The sequence below is a fragment of the Silene latifolia genome, chromosome 4 (assembly GCF_048544455.1).
Source record: "Silene latifolia isolate original U9 population chromosome 4, ASM4854445v1, whole genome shotgun sequence".
In the NCBI taxonomy this organism is placed as follows: Eukaryota; Viridiplantae; Streptophyta; class Magnoliopsida; order Caryophyllales; family Caryophyllaceae; genus Silene; species Silene latifolia.
Genome location: NC_133529.1, coordinates 20,152,778 through 20,174,695, shown reverse-complemented (window position 1 = coordinate 20,174,695; position 21,918 = coordinate 20,152,778). Strand labels below are relative to the sequence as shown.

The window sequence follows — 21,918 nt, the reverse complement described above, 5'->3', positions numbered from 1 at the left end:
TACCATTTTCTTGTAATAACGCGGGTCGCATTTTTCTTCAATTATTCAATGATATCTTGAATTATTATAGTCTCCTGCACCCTCACCTTCCTTTATGCACACATTACACATAATAATAAAACTAATATATCTTTGCATTTTTTTGCCTATATATATGATCTCAAATTCTAAGAAAATATATCAAACTCAACAAAGAAAAACATACATCCTACATACAATAATCCAAGATACACATAATTTCATAAATTTCAAAAATACAATAATGGAGCTAATAACCAAACCAATCATTTTCATAATATTTTCGCTTCTTATATCACTATCATCAGCTAGTGTAGTCGATTTTTGCGTAGCAGATTTCAACTTTCCAGTCGGACCAGCAGGGTTCCCTTGTAAAAACCCGGCTAACCTATCAGTCAATGACTTTGTATTCTCAGGCTTGGGTGTAGCCGGAAACACATCTAACATATTCAATGTCGCCGTAACCTCAGCAAACGACAACTCGTTTCCTGGGGTAAATGGCTTAGGCATTTCAATGGCGAGACTAGACATAGGCGTAGGAGGGGTCGTCCCATTGCACACACACCGAGCGTCTGAGGTTATCATAGTCATTCATGGGACCATCATTGCCGGGTTCATTGCATCCGATAACACTGTGTATTTTAAGACGTTGAATAAGGGTGACGTTATGATATTTCCGCAAAGTTTACTTCATTTCCAAGTTAATATTGGTAAAAATCAGGCTCTCGCATTTGTGAGCTTGAATAGTGCTCATGCTGGTTTTCAGTTTACCTCTGCTTCTTTGGGTGGAAATGATCTTCCTACTGAAATTATTGAAAAAATTACGTTGTTGGATAGTCAACAAATAAAAACTTTGAAGAATGTTTTTGGTGGTACTAATTAAGTACATGCACGTACTATATAAGTTATGATTAGATATGCTTGCATGCATGCAATAATGTGAGATTCTTTGGTATTTTTATATTCGAGTGTATTATTAATTAGCTACGGAATAATTAAGCTTCTTATAATTTTTTTTTGTTTAAAATCGTCTTATTGACAAAGTATTTGTATTTATGATTTGATTATGTAAATTGAATCTTAATAATAATATTTCTTTACGTTTATTTTCACATTTGCCAATATAAATTTTGTTTTGTTCATATATTTATTTACATATTATTAAAATTATAAAAATTTAATATTCATAATATACATATTAAAGCGATTCAAAAAAGATTCCACATGACTATATTTTATGTAATATATTAGAAATTATATTAGAGATTTTATCCACTTATAAATAGTGTCAAAAAATAAATGTAAAGAAATGGGTGAGACGGAGGGATATTATTGAGTGTCTTTACTAAAACACCCATTTTGTAAAGGTGTTTACCAAACAGGTCTATTTTCAATTCTTAATTCCCGATTTAATGTTGGTAATTTAATAGTTAATTAGTACAGATCCGTGTTAAAGTATGGTATTTTTTAGATTTTTTTTGGGTAAAGTGTGAGCTTTCCATTATAATAAACTACCACATACTGCTAAAGTGCTAAGTACATTATCAAACCCAATTTTATGACAAAGCATATGACTACAGATTACTACAAGTTAAACAAGAATAATATCTAATCTTTGTAGCCAACTTTTGTGCTCTTACTTATCTAGACTTCTTAGAGGTTGTACTCTGGCGTGTACCGACCTCTTCAATTCCTTCACAATCCTCTAAGACCATCCCCAAACAAGGGTCGCGCTAATTAGGTCGCGACCCGGTTTTACTCTTAATCTCACCTTATTAACCTTGACCCACTTTCACCCTCCCAAGCAAGAAGGTCACGACCTAGGTCATCAACCCAATCATTTCCCACTTTCCAACAATTTCAATCATTTCTTACATTATTTACCCCCACTAAAGTTTTTCTCATTTTTTCCAATTATCGTTTAATTTATATAACTTAATTTTATTTTATAATTTTATAAATAATAATTACGAGTAGATGATAAATATTTATCTTTATCTTTAATTCGGATATTAGTAAAATATTAATTTAATTTTACAGTCGTATTTTAACGAAAATCTATTCAATTTAATAATCGTATTATTATTTTGAACAATATAATCGAGTCAATATGGTAGCTTTAATACGGAGTATTAAACAAACTCCAAAAAAAAAAGGTAAATTTAACGTGGTCAGACCACAAAGACACAACGAACCATACTGTTCAAGTTTATCCCCCCTTTTCCCAAATTCATTCCCCCCCAACAACCCAGATAATCAAAGAATCGAATCCCCCAAGTGCATCACCATCATCGATCTTCAACATCATAGCCGATCTTCACCATCATCGATCTATTTCTTGAACGATTACCATCACCGTCTTCACCATTACCTTCACAACCCCAGGTTGCCATGTATTTATCCTTATTTATTTTTTCTGTTTTGATTTTCTTATGTTATTTATAAAAATGTTAAGAATATAATGGTGTATTTGAGAAGATAGAAAAAATAAGAGTGAGTCAAAATATATCAAAATTAAGCTCATTTAATAGACAATTTAAAAATATAGTTCTTTTTTATATGCTCATATTTTTTATTGTTTTGATTTACTGTATAATTTTCATTTAGTTTCTTCATATATTTTTGTTTTATTTGGAAATTTTGCAGGCATGCAATGGAGGGAAAGTAACATTTACTTTTGCAGATATCTAGACAAAGACTGAATTGTGTCCTTTTTTTTTTTGAGTAACCAATCAGAGCATGACACCTAGCAGGTCATGGATGAGGTCGAGGTCACCAGAAAAGGTCACAAACTGACCTTTACTTGCCTTTGCCATGACCTGGGTCACGCTAATTTTTCCCTTAATTGTGATTAAGATGACCCAAGCAAGGTCACGACCTCTTTCACGACCTTGCTTGGGGATGGTCTAAGGCCTCATTAACATTCAAAGCTTCTCTGCATCTGTTTCTTTCCATCTAGATAGCATAGCATATTGCTGACTTAACCATACGACATATCTTTATTTTCACTCTCGAATATTGACCATTACTACCATCCAACTTGAGCTACAACCAATCTTCTATACTCATTATAACCGAGAACTATCTTGGTACTATCGCAAATAGGTGATTACGTGACTTAACTCTCCATACACACAACACACATTTGTTAGTATCACACAAACCAAACTCATACAACTTAGCCCTAGTGTTCAATGCCTTATGCTTGATTAACCAACCTATAAATGAGTGCTTCGGAATGCACCAATTATCCCAAACATCTTTAAACCACTGGATAGGTGGGTGGACACCCTGTAACCACCAGTAACCTAAACCAACAAAATAACCTCTAGGATCATCAGCAACCCATATGCCATCCAACAGTCTTCTAATTTACAAAAATTCCCCACGGTAATTATATAAAGTGTTGAGCACTGAATTTATGAGAATCAGTCTCTCCCAGCATAGCTCAGTTTCCTGGCTCCAACATCTCTAACCTTATTCACTATCTTCTCTCTACCAAAAGAAGAATCGATCTTTCTTTTAGTTGTTGAATTTCTCTTTTCATTTGTCTTTTGTGTCCAAAGGGAATATGCTTTTCTACCCGGCTCCAAGGACTATCTTAGGTAGAGTTTGTGCTTTCCCCGCGAATGCAGAACATAAGTACATTCACCAAAGTCCGGCAATTCCACCCAGAAGGTAATGGGTTACTCCTACAGCACGTCTTTGCAATTATTTGGGTATGCTACTTTTTTGCCTTAATAATGGATTTCAAAAGGATTGAAAACTACAGTTGTTCCTGTAGAGACAGCCAAGAGGTTTGCCTAGAAGCAACCACCCTTGAAAGAGTGCGTAATAGCTCAGCGATCGAGCGCTCTTGCGCCTTGCATTCACTCTCTAGTTAACCTACCAAGTTGGATAGGGATTCCTAGATATTTAAAAGGTAGCTAGAGTCCTTTACTCCTTTCTTGAAATCCAGATATCTGAATGTTCTCCTGCTTCAAACCAACTGGCATACCATTAGTTAGTATCACACAAACCAAACTCATACAACGAACTTAGCCCTAGTGTTCAATGTCTTATGCTTGATTAACCAACCTATAAATAAGTACTTGGGAATGCACCAATTATCCAAACATCTTTAAACTACTCGACATGTGGGTGGACACCCTGTAACCAGTAGTAACCTAAACCAACAGAATAACCTCTAGGATCAGCAACCCATAGGCTATTATGGAATCCTGCATCCATCAATCTCCTAGTTTTACAAATATTCCTCCAGTTCCAATTGGAATCTGAAGGTGGCTAAATAAGTACTCCAGTCGGATATCTTTAAATAGACATGATCTATCCAAAGACCCATAATTTATCTACCTTCGTGTAAATCCAATTGACCAGTTTTTTCACTGTGGCAATGTTCCACATCTCTGCCTCCTTTATGCCTAATCCACCCTCATTCTTGCTACAACAAATTTTTTGCCAAACCACCAAAGGAGCTCTGAGATAATCAGTCCCCTCATCCACAAAAAATTCCTGAAAACAGCCACAATCTTCCTAATAACCCCTTTTGGTATCAGGAAAATGGACCCCCGGTAATTATGTAAAGTGTTGAGCATTGAATTTATGAGAATTAGTCTCTCCTAGCATAGCTCAACTTCCTAGCTCAAATACCCCTAACCTTCTTCACTATCTTCTCTACCAAAATATTGCATTCAGCTCTATCTAGTTAACCAACCAGGTTGGATAGGGATTTCTAGATATTTAAAAGGTAGAGTCCCTTTCTAAAATCCAGATATCTAAATGATCTCCTGCTTCAAACAACCTGCCACGCCATTAAACACCACCTCTGATTTGCCAGCATTTACCTTGAACCCAGAAGATGCAGAAAAAGTAGAGAAAGCTCTAAGCAGTAACATTATAGATCTTACATCCCCTTGTCAAACATCAATAGATCATCAACAATTAATAAATGAGTCGACTTCAAACCACCACATACACGAATATGATATCTAAAGAACCACTTTTGAATAGCATAATCTAACACTCTTGCAAAATATTCCATGCAAATAGTAAACAAGAGAAGGGACATGAGATCCCCTCTCTAAAAAACGCCTTTCCATGAAAATAGCCAAACTTTGGAGGCTATGTGTTAAAACACATGAGGTATTCGCTTTTTATGACACTAGTGTAGATCCCGCTCAAATGCGCGGTATTTTAGATAGTAACTTATAAATATTTCTAATATTATAATCTAGTAACATGTTTAAGTGATATACTCCGTAAGAAAGAATATTTGATAGTTTTCACACTAGATACGATTGACGTTCTAATGAGAACCTTATTATATAAATTATTTCTTTGTTACAAATCTCCTATTTACTAAATGAATAGAAGTCTCTACGTTTTTTCCCGCCTAACATTATAATCTATAAAAAAATATACCCTAAAATCATTGCTATAATTAAATATATGTCACACCTAAATCATTCCTATAATTAAATATATCTCACGAATATACTGTAAGAATATAAAAAATATATTCTAAAATTATTGCTATAATTAAATATATGTCACACCTAGATCATTGCTAAAATTAAATATATGTCACGCCTAAATGTATAATGTCACTGTAAAATATAATGTAAAAATATATAACAAAGGGAATTCTCAATCATTGTTGTAAAAATATATGTCAAAGGGAATTCGATATCTACTAAGAGAATAGGCATTACGAAAAAATTTCAAGTACACCGACTCAAATATGGAAATAAATGTTTATTTCATTAAACAAATCTTTTCATCAAATTAATATTCTTTTTCTCAAACTATAATAATTTCAATCAACTCTAGATTATACTTCTTTAATTAAAATAAAATAACATAGGTATCAAATTATAAATGACAAATAACTAAATCTTTCATTTGTGCTATTAATAGAGAAGTATTTGGCTCATCCTTATTATGCACAAAACTAAACTATAAACAATTATTATTAACTTCGCGACAAAAAAGGAAATTTATTATAATAATTTGATAAAATCGAGAAAATGAAATCTCTGACTTTGATGTATTAAAAAAAATTCATTAAAATACATATTTCATACTACGTAACATCTCCTATATACTAAAAGATAATAAATCTCTAAATCCTCATGTTTAAATTTTCCGCCTAGGTAATATTCTACTGATTTCCTAATTAATTAGTGTTCACTATCAATATTTACTAAACAATATTTATCTCTTAATTTATTTTTATAAAATTAATCATTTTTAACTTTTACATAAATAAGGCTAATAAAATATCGTATTGGAATTACAAATTTTCTACCCTTTTCAAAATGGAGGTAAACTGTATTAGTTTAATTAATTGTCAAATTTAATAATATCGTATCTAAAATCTTTGTGCATTTGCACGTGGGCTATACTAATTTGAATGTAATCCAATTGTAGTCAACATCTTTTTTTTTTACCTATTAATACTAATATTATATTTTATATTTAAGTAGATCATAAATTAAATAAAAAGTATTTTTATTTAATGTCAATAACTTAATTGTAAATAACTATACTAACAAAATCTAAAAAATGCCGTGCTGTAGCACGGGGTCTAACCTAATATTATTATTATACGATTACATTAACCAAAAAAATAACCTCAAGTAATGAATTAATTATACAATAAAATTAGAAAAATTTTAAAAGGAGTTGGTCAACTTGTAGTACCTTTGTATCATAAGACAGAAAAAATCGAATTATAAAAGACATATTTTTTAGCCGAACTTCTTATCATTAAATGTCAATAAATTTTTATCATAAAACTCTTCAAAGAAAAAAATAATAATTTCGGTATCATAAAATAGACTGGAGATAAACTTATAGGGAATGTAATATATATTAAATCTTGTAAATATTTACATGTAAAAAATTATGCTCATTTATTACTCATCATACCTATAATATATGTTATATACTTAGCCCAAATTAGGAAATATTTTTTAGGCGAGAAAAATGGGAGTTTCACCTATTCATTTAGTAAATAGGGAATTTGAATGATTTTAACAACTTAAATTGGCAACAAATATCCAATCAAGGTCAAATCCCCGCTGTAAATCAATCGATCAGAGTAGTACACTTGTTTGATACTTGCAACGTCTTTCAAGGCCAACACCATAATATACAAACGGCTAATAATCTTAATACGAGATTTCATATTCACATCATTGGACGACCTACTATATAAGGCTAAATGTAATATCACTACTATATTGTGAATTATTTTATAGTATTAGATATAGTATTAGATTTTAAATATTAGACTATACTAGGTTTGGTGTCCGGCTTCGCCCAGGCTACCTCTATTTACCGTTAAATTTTATTTTCAATGAAATAAACTATGTTGGAGTTGTCTAACTCACACGTTTATTGTTTGTAATATATTTTTCTACGACATATCTTGTAATTATGATGAAATGAAATTTATTTTCAAATTATGAGACTCGTTCACTACCCCGCTATTAATATTATTACTTTCACGACATTTTTTCTTAATATCATTACGTTCACTACTCCCGTGGTTACTATTGTTTCTTTTACTAATTTCTCTATTTTTTTCTGTTAAATTCATTATTCCCGTTAATTTTATCCATCCTATATTATAAAATAAATAAAATATTTCCTTGAGTCGATTGATTACTTAATTGTTCATATTTTTTCTCATTGTTACCACTGTTACTTTCACTACATTCGTAGTTACTTTCACTACTCCCACTATCATTATTATAACTGTCACTACTCCCACAATAATACCGTTAATTTTATTAATCTCGTTGCCGCAACTACGGAGTATTACTTTTACTACATTTAATTTAATGTAAAATTCTATGATGATACTAATTAATTGCATAAGTGGGGCTTGTTAATTTTAACGAAAATCACTATATTCTTGTATTTTCTAAATTTAATTACTTTAATTTAATTTAATTTAATGTAATTTCCATAAATATTCTTCATCAAGGCATCTTTATATTATACTTTTAACCAAAATTATATAATATTTACATTGATGTCCTTTTATCAGGTCCATCACACGGTGCTATCAATTTAAAACTATACTAGTTGAAAAGCCCGTGCGATACACGGGGCTTGCATTAGGATCATCTACAACAATATATATACCTAAGTTGATAAAAAAAAGTCCAATCATGTTGAACCCGAGAGGAAACAAAATTTCGAGGTTAGCGTAGATGATGATCGATGAATTATTAGTCCTTTTAATATAAAAGTTGTGCCACTCAATGGTAAACCAATAATTATATAGGCATAGTTGTAGTGTGCAGTTAGCCTTTTCATTGTTATAGGCACCATAGTTGTACAAGATAATATTCTCGTAAATGTGGTGTAGTTCCCAAAATGCATCCTTGATAACAGAGATGGGCCTTTATCAGATTTGCAAAGATTAACCTACACAACTACATAAAACCAAATGGTGTTACGTAAAACAACTTTACTTCCTCGCCCTTGCGAAGTCGGGTATGTAATTACCTTGAATTAAGTTTCTTTGCGGTGTTCAAGAGTGTAAGCATGGCTATTTCCTAAGGTAACTTTCGTCGATACATTTCGCTTACCACTTTCTCGATCGTTCGCTCTCCTAGACTCCCAATATATTCCCTCGGGTATTTGAATTCACGTTGCTTCTTCCTTGTTTTCCTTTGCCTTTGCTTTGAGATGACCTCCACCCATAGCTAATATTCATCAAACAATCCGTTTAATTTGCGTTTTTTTTCAGGGTGTAAACTCTGCACTCATTCCATAGATAAGATATACACTGATCGATACCTAAACAATGCCTTATCGTGATCCTTTTGGGATTATCAGAAACGCTGCAAAGCTGAGATATGAAAGTATCAAACGTGAAATTCAACCCAATAATTAGATTTTGAACTAAAATTTCACGGGGAAAGAAAAAACAAATTTCCTTCATTTAGACAATTTATCAACACACAAAAAAACGTATTGTAAATTTAAAAATTTGTATGCAATGTATTTTACATTTGAGAAAAATATATTTCCGTAAAAATATATTGAATTTAATAAAACTATTAAAAAATGTTCAAAAAATATTTTAAATTTTAATAATATTTAATATACAATAACCTTATATAATTTATTTTCGCAGTACACATTTTACTCATTTCAGTACATTTTTCACCAAAGTTTTCATTTCTCTACCCTTCACTAAAAAAAAAATCAAATCTAATTCTCTCAACCATCTCTCTATTGTTACATACTCCCTCCGTCCAAGTGAATTCTAATTATTAAATTATGAATGATTATTTGAATATAGAACATAATATTTTTACTAATCCGTTACCAATAATCAAATCGACTATTGTTATAGTTTTGTATATCTTTTTAATTAGGGTTTATGTTCAAATTTATTTGTTAATTAGTGTGGGATGGTGGGATATTAATGTCAGATGTTGCCGGCGAGACATGGGTAGGCGAGTGTTGGCCGACGCAGTTGGCGTCCATGGTGGCAGTGGTTAATGAGTAACAGATCAAGTGTAGTACATATACTACATAGCTTTGTTGATTTTTTTTTTCTTTTTTTCTTCAGGGTAGTACTGTACGCAGTAATTAACATTTTACATTGATGTAGTTATTGGTTTATGAATAGCTTTGTTGATTTTTTCTTTTCTTTGTTGAATTATTAACAACATAATACTTATTGTTTTTTTTTTGGTGCATAACATAATACTTATTGTAGATTGGAGTAGTAATGAACTCCGTAGTACACAGTGATACAAAACCATGTAGATTATAGAGGGAGGTTTGAAATTAGAGAGAAGCTAGAGAGGGAAAATGGGAAAAGAAATAAAAGGGTATAATTGTCAATAGTGCACCGAGTCAAGTAAAATGTGTAATGCGAAAATCAGCACCCTATCCCTAAATATAAAATAATATAATGATATGATGGAGACTGAAATAGAAATGGAGTTTAATTTCACATTTTGTGAAAGTTATGGGACTTGATTACTACATATGTAACTTATGAGCTTAATCTCATAGTTATTAAAGTTAAGGGGGTAAATTACCACTTTCGCATTTAACTTGATGTCTGTCAATAAGAAGGTCATATACTACTCACAATCTCACATACATTAGGTAATTTTAGTTCTACACAAAGAATTTGTATACAATAATGATTTCCATCTAATCAAATGCGTTGCACGGTTGCACCTCGTTTGAGTTATTTTTCAATTCTAATCAAACATTGACCAAATTTACAAAATATCTATTTGTTATTCTCATTAAATAAAAACTAATAATGTCTATCTCGTAAGTAGATTAATTAGGGTACTTCCATTAGTATTTGCCTTTTTCTCGTAAGTAGAATAATTGTAGATTTGTAGTGGGCTCTCTTCCATTAGTATTTGCCTTTTTCTCTTGTAATTTGACGTCGTTAACATATTTAATTATTGAAGCTTATTATTAGAGCTTTTCTTTATTGATTTTTGATCCTAAATTAGGGTATTTGAATGTAGGGTCTATTGACCAATTTCGAATCTTTGACAGATTACTCAAAAAATCTCAATTTTATTGTTAATTTTTGAGCTTAACATTTATTTGAAAAATATAACGAAACTTATATATATTATTCCTGAGGTACATTGTAATATTTTGAGTTCAACATTAATGTAGAGAATTCGAAAATTGTACGTTAAACACCGTAAATTTTACAGCTAAGTTTAAAATATTATTATAAAGCAAACATAAAATCAATTATAAAACTTGTGGAATAATCAATCAATTGCATGCTGCTGATATTTGGCTTATGCTTAGATTGATAATTTCATCGTAGCCGTATTATATGGTTAATTGTTTTATATGATGTTAGCATGAGTAATGCGATTTTCGAACTAAATCGATTCACAAAGTTCTATCCTGCATTACACTCCACCCACTTTGATACATGAAATTGGTTAATCCTTCCATAAAGATATACTATAAACAAAGAAAATTATTATTTACTTTCTCTTTTCTACTTTAACTTCTCCTTTAATAATCGATTAAAATATACTTAATATTTGGCCACCCACACAATATATTATTAAATTAATCCATTGTAAACGGGTAAAAGGAAAAGGTGAGAGGGAAAATGTGGATAACAATCCTCATAAATAAATGGTAAACAACCAAGAAAATCAAAACAAAGTCATAAAAAGTTAAATCTAATGAAACAAATCCAGAATACTATAAAAACATAAACCAAAACACATAAGGCAATGGATACATGCATGCGTACGAAATTTTGTTAAAAGTTGGACTATATAATCAAAGTTGGATCAATTGCTATTAGTGATGACAAAGTTGAATAGCAATGGTAACACAAAATACACTACTTCACATGTCATTAAATTTGGACCACGCAAATCAACTTAAAAAAGAACATAGGGAAGAAAATCCTAATAACCGAATAAGAAAATAGGGAAGAATATATAGAATAGAAGGGAGTATTAATAAACATTACCTGCGATTCCCCTACATAAGATTGAACTGTTGAAGAGTTTGCATTATATGTACTCTGTGAGATTAACCATTGTAAATCAGAGGTGTTGACAAAATTGATGTGTACTTGGGTTTGGCGAGAGAGTGTAGAACTCTTGAGCAAAATATCTGAGGCTATTGTTCAAGGCTTGTTCGTGAAGGTTGAGCATTAGTAACACCTTAGATTATTAAAATTAATTGTGAATATTGATAAATGTTTTACGGAGTCATAATTATCCAAAGTCAATCAAATTTACATTTAACTTACCTCATAATAATAAACGAACTTATTTGTCTGTTTAAAGAAGTGTAAATATCACATATTTTGTATGAGTGAGATCTCGTAGGCAAATTACAATCGTAACGTCTAACTTTGATAGACTTGAAAACATCTAATTGCACCATCCTATATACGGAGTAATCAATAATATATTGTCCTAACTAAAAAGAATTGAAATAGGAGTCTGAGCAACTCTAACCATGGAATAATGCTACTATTGATTTGGAGCGTATGAATAAAAACATCAAGGATACCGTTCAATACTATATCAGAGGACTACATCTTACGTAATTAGGCCAAATTCGTAGGGAGTGCTCCTCGATCTTCTGGCTTTAATTTTAGTATTGTCTTTCTTCATTGAATATACGTTTTGACCTGCATATTATAAGAAACATTGTTAAGAATCATAATAAAGACAAAGACAAAGGATAAAAAACATCTAATTTACTCATTAGGTGTACACGATAATTTACGTTTAAAAAAAAAATAATAACATGGGAAAGGAAATATGGGAGGAAAACTTATATATAATGATAATTAGTATTAGTATTCTAATCAACATCATATATACTTGTAAGGTGAAGAATTATAAGGCTCTACAAATTCTAGTTCATGGCATAAAGACCCTTTATTCATAGAAAGACACATACTACAATTCATTGATTGATTAGGTTTCTATATTAGTACGTAATAATTATTATTAGTTATTAATTAATTTCAATTAATTTTAGGTATTTTTAAAAAGTTGGACTCTCTAATATCGCTCGAAAAGTTTCTGTTTTATATATATGTATTGATTAAATTAGATTAGATAGATAAGACGGTCTTAAACGATAATAATATCGCATACTCCCTCGTAAGAGTGATAGCGAGCCAATTAGTAGATTATACAACCAGTTGTATACGGTTGTAGGGTGTAGAATTCGAGCTGTGTACTAAAGTTTTCGAGTTTTGTTAAAAAGAATCTGAGCTATGCTTTAAAGTTTTTGAACTCACACACTTAAACATAAAAGAAATAACTCTTACAAAACTCAATAAAATTGCACATAAGCTCGGATTAATGTATAAGGTTGTACAATGCTTATTATACAACTGGTTGTATAGTAATATTTGTGATAGCGAGCCGAGTCGAGCCCGAGCTTGGCCTTGCTTGGCTTGTGCTCGTGAAACAGAACTCGAGCTCGAACCGATCTCGAGCTTCAAAACATTATGCTCATCGAGCCAAATTCGTGCTCAAATCGAGCCAGGGGATAGTGTGGGTTTCCCCAATCCCAAAAAAATTAGTCACAGTGGTTAATTTTCGCTACCCCAACAAATCTGAAATATCCATTTAAAGGATAAGTAAATAAAACGTATTAAGTGAGATATTAAGTAGATTGTGTCTCAGTGGTGAGGATAGTGTGGGTTTCCCTGGATACCCAGGTCCGAATCCTACTAGCTTGAAGTTTTTGCTCTATTTTTTTTATCTTCGCTTGCAACGATAATTTAAAGGTATTTTTTCCGAGCAAATTACATATGAAGTCTCAAACATCAACCTTTTTAGTGAGCTTCTGTATTATAGTGCTAATTAATCAAATATATATTTTAGTATTTTTTTAAATGTTCAAAGATTTACAATAATTAGACATTCAATGTTATTACTGATAGGAAGTGATTACTTATGTTGGTTAAATAAGTCGGAGAAGTAGAAAACAAGACATGTCAACAAATTTTAAAAAGTTGGACTCTTGTTGAATTATATAAAAACTAAGTTAAAAAATTATAAAGCGATAGCCTCGATCCTTACAAAATGAGAAGTATTTGGTGAATCGTAAATTCGTAATACGGAGGTCATAAGATGAAAAGTTCGAAAGAGAAAATATGACTCTTATTAACTTTTAAAAATAAAATAAAAAAAAGAGCGATTAAGTAAATTTATCTAATTGTCAATTTTAATTGTGAGTTAATAATTTAGAGTTATTATATATTATAATCATTAATCAGTGATTTTATCACGTGTGTCTAGCCGAGTAGCCGACGTAGGCTAGGAATGGTCATTTCATCTCGAATGAGATGGCGAAATAATAACATTTATTTTCGCTACCACAACTTTAAAATCCTAGCTTTGCCCCTGAATCGAGCCTATATATATAATTGTCAAATTTTCGTTTTTTCTTTCTTTCGATATTTTCAATAATAAGGCTTAAAGGTTATTTATTTATACATTATAAATATATTTGGCAAATCAATGAGAAAATTTGATGGGTTATGTAAAGATATAATCATATGATAAAATCTGAGCACTATCTTGTCTAACACAAATTCTTGTTTGTGACGGCACCTATCCGTCACTCTTGAGTGACGGATACCATTTTACCTCATAAAGTACCCACTTTTTCTCTCTCTGCAACACTATTCATGTGGTTCCCTTTTCCCACTAACCCATTTTGTTACCATTTTATCTCACAAAATATCCGTCACAAATGGTAACCCGTCACAAGGGAGACCAATTGCTTATCTAATTACACAAGTTCGGCTTGCGAGCTTTTCGAGCCGAGCCCAAGCTCGAGTCAAGCTCGCACATGTCGAGTTTTAACCGAGTTGAACTCGAGTTGCTCGCGAGTTGTTTCGTCTCATTATCACCCCTACTCCCTCCTGTTCAATGTGAACTTCCCCCCTCATTTGTGATTTTGTGCACACAAAACACACTATCCCATATGCAATTGAATTTGGACCATACAAAACTTCCAAATAAGGAAATAAGGAAAAAAATCCTAAAAATCCGAAAAAGAAAATAGGGAAGTTTACGTTGAATAGAAGGAAGTATTTTGATTACGGTCATCTAAAGGTTTTGGTCATATATAACTAGGGATGTACTCCGGCCGGCTGGGCCGGGCTCACCTAGCTAGGCCCTGAACCGGCCCATGGGAGAGGTGGGCTTGGTCGGGCTTGATGATGTATGACCCGGGCCAGGCGGCGAGAGGCGGGCGGGCCTCAAATCAATACATATATATAAAGCAGAAACTTTTCAAGCGATATTAAAGAGTCCAACTTTTTTAGAATTCCTAACAAGAGTAGATTTCGAAACAAATTTAATAAAATTATCCTAATAAAAGTAGATTTCCTAATATTTTAATAAAGTCAGCATCCTAATATAAGTAGATTAAATTTATTTTAATCAGATTATTCTAATATAAGTACGTGATACTCAAAATACACAATGTAACTAGTTATATGGTATATTAATTATAATATACATTATTCATATACTATATCGAGTTAATTAGATTTTACTCCCTTTTGAAATTTACATTTTTAAAATTACTCCCTTTTTAAAATATTTGCTAAAATTACTTCCAAGTTGCATTTTTTCTTAAAATTATTTCAAAACTCCAACTTAAGTGACCTATTTCGTCTGTTTTTGAACTTATTCTCTTTTATGCCTTAGCCAATTTATACTTTGAAAGGTATAACTATGTAAACAAATGGAGGGAGAGTTCAAAAACAGACAAAATAAGTCACTTAAATTGAAGTTTTGAAGCAATTTTAGGAAAAATGCAACATAAGGGAGTCATTTTAGCAAAAAATTTCAAAAGAGAGTAATTTTTAGAATGTGGATTTCAAAACAGAGTAAAATATAATTAACTCTACTATATCTTAAATTTCATTTGTCATACTAACTGAAAAGTTATCTGAAACCTAAAAATGTAGATTAAAAGGTAACTGAAAATTAAGAGGTGATAATTTAATTGGTTAAGCCAAAAATATTTGGCAAACTAACCGAAATGTAGCTGTTTTTTTTGTAAAATGATATAAAAGGACATAATAAGTTCTCTATATTTCATATTATAAATTGAATGGATAAAAAAAAACAGGTAACTAATTTCTTTGAAATGAAATCTAAATATGAGATTTTTCATGATCTCCCGACCTTTCTCATATCTAATTAATTACTTGTTGATGTTTTTTTTTTTGCCAATATTTACTTATTTTTAACCCTGTTGTTAGTAGTTGATCTTAAGTTCCATTTTTAATTTTATAATCTCCATTATAACTATTGGTTCAAAATAAATATTAACAATTAGACATATATACTCCAAAATCATGAGGAACGGAATAAATAAGTAATTGGCTCAAAATAAATGTTAGCTTTCTACATAAGAATAAAAATTATTGTTAGCTCTACAATAAGAAAAAAATAAATTAATTTGATCAAAAAGGAAAATCTATCATAAGTGTCCAACTATATCATATTTGTCTTGGATGTAGCGAATATAAATAAAGTGTTGGACTCAAACTGAATTTTAAATCGTGCCAACCATGGGTGTTATATAAGGGTAAAATAATATCATAATTATTGAGAAAGTTATAGAATAGACAAAGTTGAAGCGGTTATGTTTTTGAAAATTTTTACTTGCGACAAGTAGGGGCATGTAATTTTTCTATTAAATACGGGTATGAGAAGGCCTACATTTGTCATGTCTTATCCCCCATTTGGCATCCTTACTTTTAGGCATCGCTTTCGTTTTCATTATGCGAGATTTTGTCGGGTATTTTAGTTCGTGTAGACTTTGGGAGTATGATTCATTATCTTTTAGGAATTTCACACTAAATGTATTTCATCTTCTTCACAATGATCTTCCGTATTGCTTTTACACAATTGTTAATGCGGAAGTTTGATCATGATTTCGACATATTAATGGTCAAAGTTGTAAAAGTTTGACCTCGAAGAAGCCAAGTGGAAGAGTTTAAGAAGGGGAGAGAGTATACATCATTAATTTTTTTAATATAACTCATCATAATAATATCCTCTACCAAATGTGGTATGCCGGTTATGTAATTGTAGAGGAACATTAACTCCGTAAGAGGATTATCTAACGGGACATGTCTTATTATCAATCGCCCTAGAAAATTCATAGTAGAAGGGAAGATACTTACGGGTTCCAAAGTCGGCAAAATGTACTGAACCCGAGGATAGTGATGACTTCCTCAGATACAAATATTCTTTTCGTTCTTATGTAGAGACAATATATACGTTGAGGTCATGCTACGTAGACGTGACAAACAGATCAGCTCGTGTTGGGTTCAGGTGTCACATTTAAACGGGTCATGAACTCTTCAACCCAAACACGACCCAATTAAATCTCGTGTCGTGTTCGTGTCGATCAAGTTACATTAATAGGTCATCAAAGCTCAACCCTAACCCGTGAATTTCGTGTCGTGTTTTCGTGTCATGTCATATTTGGAAAGTGTAAGTATATTTATGTGAGGATCAAGAAAATTTGGGATTAATTTAGTAAATAAGTTATTAGTGCCGGGTTCGTGTGTAGAGCGCTCAACCCAAACTTAACCCAATTAAATCTCACGTCGTGTTCGTGTCGACCCACTTACATAAATAGGTCGTTAATTGTCAACCCAAACCCGTTAATTTCGTATCGGATTCTTGTCGTGTTTTCGTGTCGTGTCATTGTTTGCCGGCTCTAATGCTGCGTCATAACAATAAACAAGAGTTAGGGACAATTACTAAATCATGTTGAAATTTACTTGCCGAAACCAATTTTTATTAATGGCCAGCTTTATATAGTTTCAAGAACAACGTCATCCGAGAGATTAAGATTTTACATCGATGATAGAGACCAAATGTATCAAGTCCACAAGAAGGACATTGTTTACAAAGAAGTTTTCATAATTTACCAAATTAAGATGTCGTATTATATATTTTGCATGGAGTTTTTAATCATAAGTAGTCAAAGACTATTTCGTTAAAAAATAGATGGTGCTAAGACAATAAGAACGGTAACTCTATAATCCAACTATATCTCTGAATGTTAGTATACAACTGATATAGTTAAATACCAAATGCCACAACGCTTGCGTTGCTTTTTTGTTATAAGAACTGATGATTAATCTATCCTCATCTAAATCAACCCCCGAGATTTTGTTTGCTTCCATTTGTAGCATAATTTGAGTTTTTGTTAAATTTAAAAGTTTTCTATTACTAGACCATGGTAACGTAAAATAACGTTTTTAGCGGAGCCATAAAATATATACTACTAACTGACATTATTATACTAACTTGGTAACCCAACTATTTTAAAAAATGACATAAACTTGTAATACCCGCCCTTTTAGGGTCCCGTTGACCGACCTTAGTGACATGTCTTGACCTTTGGGAAACCTTATGAGCTTTGTCTTGTGAATTGGTGAGTTTTGGGTGTGTGGTACTCGATCTAGTCAAGGCTACTCGATCGAGTAGCTTAGAGGCTCGATCGAGTAGGGGACACTCGATCGAGAAAGTTAGTTACTCGATCGAGTACCGTCTTTACAACGATGATTTATATATCATGTTTTGAAAAATCGCAAATCATTTTCGCCTCTCTTCCCTAAACCTAAATGTCGTCTCTCCTTCTTCCCTTCACCATAGCCTCTTCCATGGGAGCCTTTAAGGATGCTTGTGCCGTAGGGATGGGTTGCTTGAGTCGGGTAGCGGTCTTCTTGGGAGCGGATTGCTACGCGTAGGTATGTCGTCATCATCATCATTATCGTTGTTGGTTTCAGTTAGGGTTATAGTGGTTATGATGGATGATTGTAGTGTTTGTATAGGTGTATTGCTTGGTTGATTGGTGTCATGTGCTCGGGCGTGGAATCGCTACAGTTGGCTAAAGGTAGGTTCGCCTACTCAGTACTGTTGGTTTTCTAGAGTGTCCATGATGTGGTTGATTGATGTAGTGTCGGTGTGGTTGACTGGTTGTGATGGTTATTGTAGTGTTGTTTTGTTCATCATTGTTGTGATACAGTTGGCTGTTGTTGTTATCTCTGGTTCTCAAGGTGCGTCCTCGGCTGAGTGGAGTCACTTGCGGGAGTGGCTTCACACCCTAGTTTCGCCCTCCGTAGAACCCGCCACGGGAGGGGATGTGCACATTAATGGGACAGGATTATCGCTCGGTATGATGAGCGGGGCTTAGGTGGGAACGACTGCGGTCCCCCACTGGCAGGGCTGGTCCAGTGGATAGTCGGTGACGATGATTGATTGGTGGAGATGTGGCTGGTGTGTGTGCTGTTGTGTCTGCATTGTTATGTCAGTGGTTGGTGTGTCTCTTCAGTTACTGACCTTGAGTGGTTTTGCCTTCTTGTTTGTTTCTGTTGTGTCTGCCGTGATCCCTTATGGCGAGCAGTCCGTCTTAGTAGGTGATATCTTGGATGATAGCTGGATACTTGGCGGGATGAGTCTTTCACGAGTCATGACAGAAGTGTAGATCACATAGTTGACAGTAGTCCGAGTTGTATCTTTGTATATCTTAGTTTGTTAATCACTGTAATGTAACTTAATTGTTCTTTTATCGATATTTGATTATTACTGTCCTCGGGCAACCGAGATGGTGATGCCCTTATATGCTAGGGAAGGTCTTGTTAAGGCTCCTTGGTATATGGGGATGTCACAAAGTGGTATCAGAGCGACGATTTTGGAACCTGTAACAAATGAGCCTAATGAATGTAGTGAGTCGAATAAAACGAACCGGGTGTATGTGTATTGGGAGCCCCAGCTGATGCTAGATTTTGGGTGAGTAGGCGCCCTCATTTCACAATCATGGCCCCATTATGCTTAAGCCAGTCACCGGTTATGGGAATATCGAGTCGGGAATTATGTCTCTAGTGTGTATAATAGTGATGTGAGGGATATTTGTGATGGAGTCTTCATGGATGCTAGTGTGTATAATTGTGATTAGGACTGTGAGAATCTATAGTTGAGTAGCAATGGAAGTGGTGATATGTTTATAATACGTGACAACGTGTATGATGTGGTGTTGGTAATGTTTATTCCAAATAGTTGGCATTAGTACTTGACATGAAAGAAATTGTGAGTATGGTATGTGGTAATGATGGTAATTAATAAGTTTTGAATGAGATGTAGCAGCTGTCCAAGTACTACTTGGAGGATGTGATAGATGAATGGTTGAATGCTTCCGCAATGTGGTTAGACTGTTAGTACGCTTGAATGATAAGGAATGATACATGTTAGACGTATGTTTAGAGCGACGTGATTAGAAGTTACTTTGTTGTAGTCATGATTGTATGATCATAGGTAAAAAGAAGCGTGTTGAATGTATACATGAGAAAGCTAATAGTGCAACCAGTTGGTTGCGTAATGTTGTCATAGAATGAACTTAAACGGGTTGCACCAAGTGATAGGTTTGTTAGAACGATACGTTGTATTTTTGTGATAGTAATTCATCGTGAATGAGTATAATAATCTGTGACGATTTCCAAATTCATTTTGGAATCGACATGCATTGCTGTTTTGCAGGAATCTTTAGTTAATCCTATATTTCTGATCATATACCTAGCCTTACTTGACCGAGTACGAGTGCCTACTAGACCGAGTAGACCTCATTCGATTTAGTTAGGAAGCTATTATGTCGAAAAAGTTGGAATTTCCTGCGAAAACTCGACCGAGTAGCTCCAACTCGATCGAGTGGAGGCCACTCGATCGAGTAACATACTTACTCGATCGAGTAAGTCGCTATAGTACCGCTGAACACGGGAACTTATAGCTCTTTCCCTAATTCTTTTCTTCTTCATTCTTCATTTAATCAAAACCCTAACCTTCTAAATCTCTCTTTTTTGCTTTCAACTTGGTGATTGTTGTGCTTGAATCTTGCGTTTTTCCCTTGCTTAATTCGTTCCTTTGCCTACTAATCAATCAAGGTATGAATATTTATCCTATTTTGATTTTTTGATTAATTAGAAGCATGTAGGATGTTGATAATTGCTGAAAAATCGATTTATATGTGCCAAATCATGTTTGTAATTGTTGTAATATGATCTAGTTGCTTCACTTTGTTGAATATTGACATTGGTTATGCAAAAATCGAATCGAATTAGGAGTTTATATGACTCGAAATTTCTAGGGTCTGCGTTTTTGAATTGAATTTTGGTTATCTTTTGTATGTAAAAGGCTGAAAATTGGGTAATATATGTTATACATATCATGTTTAGAGTTGATTTTGATGATTTTCCCTCAAAAATTTGCCTTAAAACTCCATCTTAAAAGTGCCCCAAACCGAAATTCGTTTTGTATTGTTGTGAAATTTGGTTGTTTATGAAGTTATTTTGAAAGTATGATTTTCAGAAGTGATAGTGATGATGATAATTGGTACCTTAGACGTCAAAATCTTTACAGTTGTGAGACCGTCTGCTAATAAATTTGAGAGTCTATGCTTATAATTTTGGGATTGTTGGTGAAAGTGTGTATTTAGTTGCTCCTTTCTATGATTATACATGAATGCCTTGCATGTTTTTCAAGTATATGTGGTTTGTATATTTAAGTCATATGTTGAAACAGATGCTGAGACCAACCGTGGGAACCCGTCAGAGCAAGATGGGAGGGCTTCTGAGCCCGAGGTAGGAGAGGGGAGTGGACCTACGGTCCCAACGGTACCGGAGTACTCGTCCGTAGTCTTTGTGGACTTTACCCAAAGGGGTAATTTCGTGGCCTTGCAGAAACGAAAGATGAGACCTACCCGTTGCATAGACACGACCCTTTTGACTGACTTAGGGATTGAGACTGATGTCAGGCACATTTTCGAGACTTTGGGGATGACTGGGTTATATCACCTCCGTAAGCACTCTTATGCCTTCTTGACTCTTGAGTTTATGAGTTAAGTACGATGCGGTAGAACAAACTGTTGAGTTCCGCCTTATGAACACAAGTTTTCTGTTGACAATGGATATGTTTGCAACTCACCTTGGCTTGGCTAAACCCGCCAAGGGAGCTCTCCGTGATATTCCGTCTGAGTGTGGGGTTAGTAGCCTCATGCCATGCTTCACCGGTAAACCAGCTCCTACTTCGAGTAACATGTTGATCAATGATATTCAACATGTCACTTTGAAGATCTTTCTCCGTGCTATGACATGTCTGCTCTACGAGAGGAAGGATGTGAGTAAGCTAAACTCACATGAGTTGATGCTCCTAGTGTCTTATCTTAACCCCGCCCGGTCACAGCCTGTCACCTTTAGTGCCCCTGCCTTTGTGTGTGCTAGTTTAGCCCTTATGGCCTCGTCTGACACCCGATTCCTGAGTTGTGGTGCCATTGCCACTCGATTGGCAAAGAGGC

At 33.4% G+C, this 21,918-nt stretch overlaps 1 protein-coding gene across 1 annotated transcript; it reads left to right on the top strand.

The window, feature by feature from the left end:
• The first annotated feature begins 250 nt into the window (after positions 1-250).
• On the top strand, positions 251-951 carry LOC141652135 (auxin-binding protein ABP19a-like). The gene has a single exon (XM_074459766.1). It carries the CDS (start codon positions 263-265, stop codon positions 899-901), a length of 639 nt encoding a protein of 212 aa, XP_074315867.1. The 5' UTR covers positions 251-262; the 3' UTR covers positions 902-951.
• Positions 952-21,918: the final 20,967 nt, after the last annotated feature.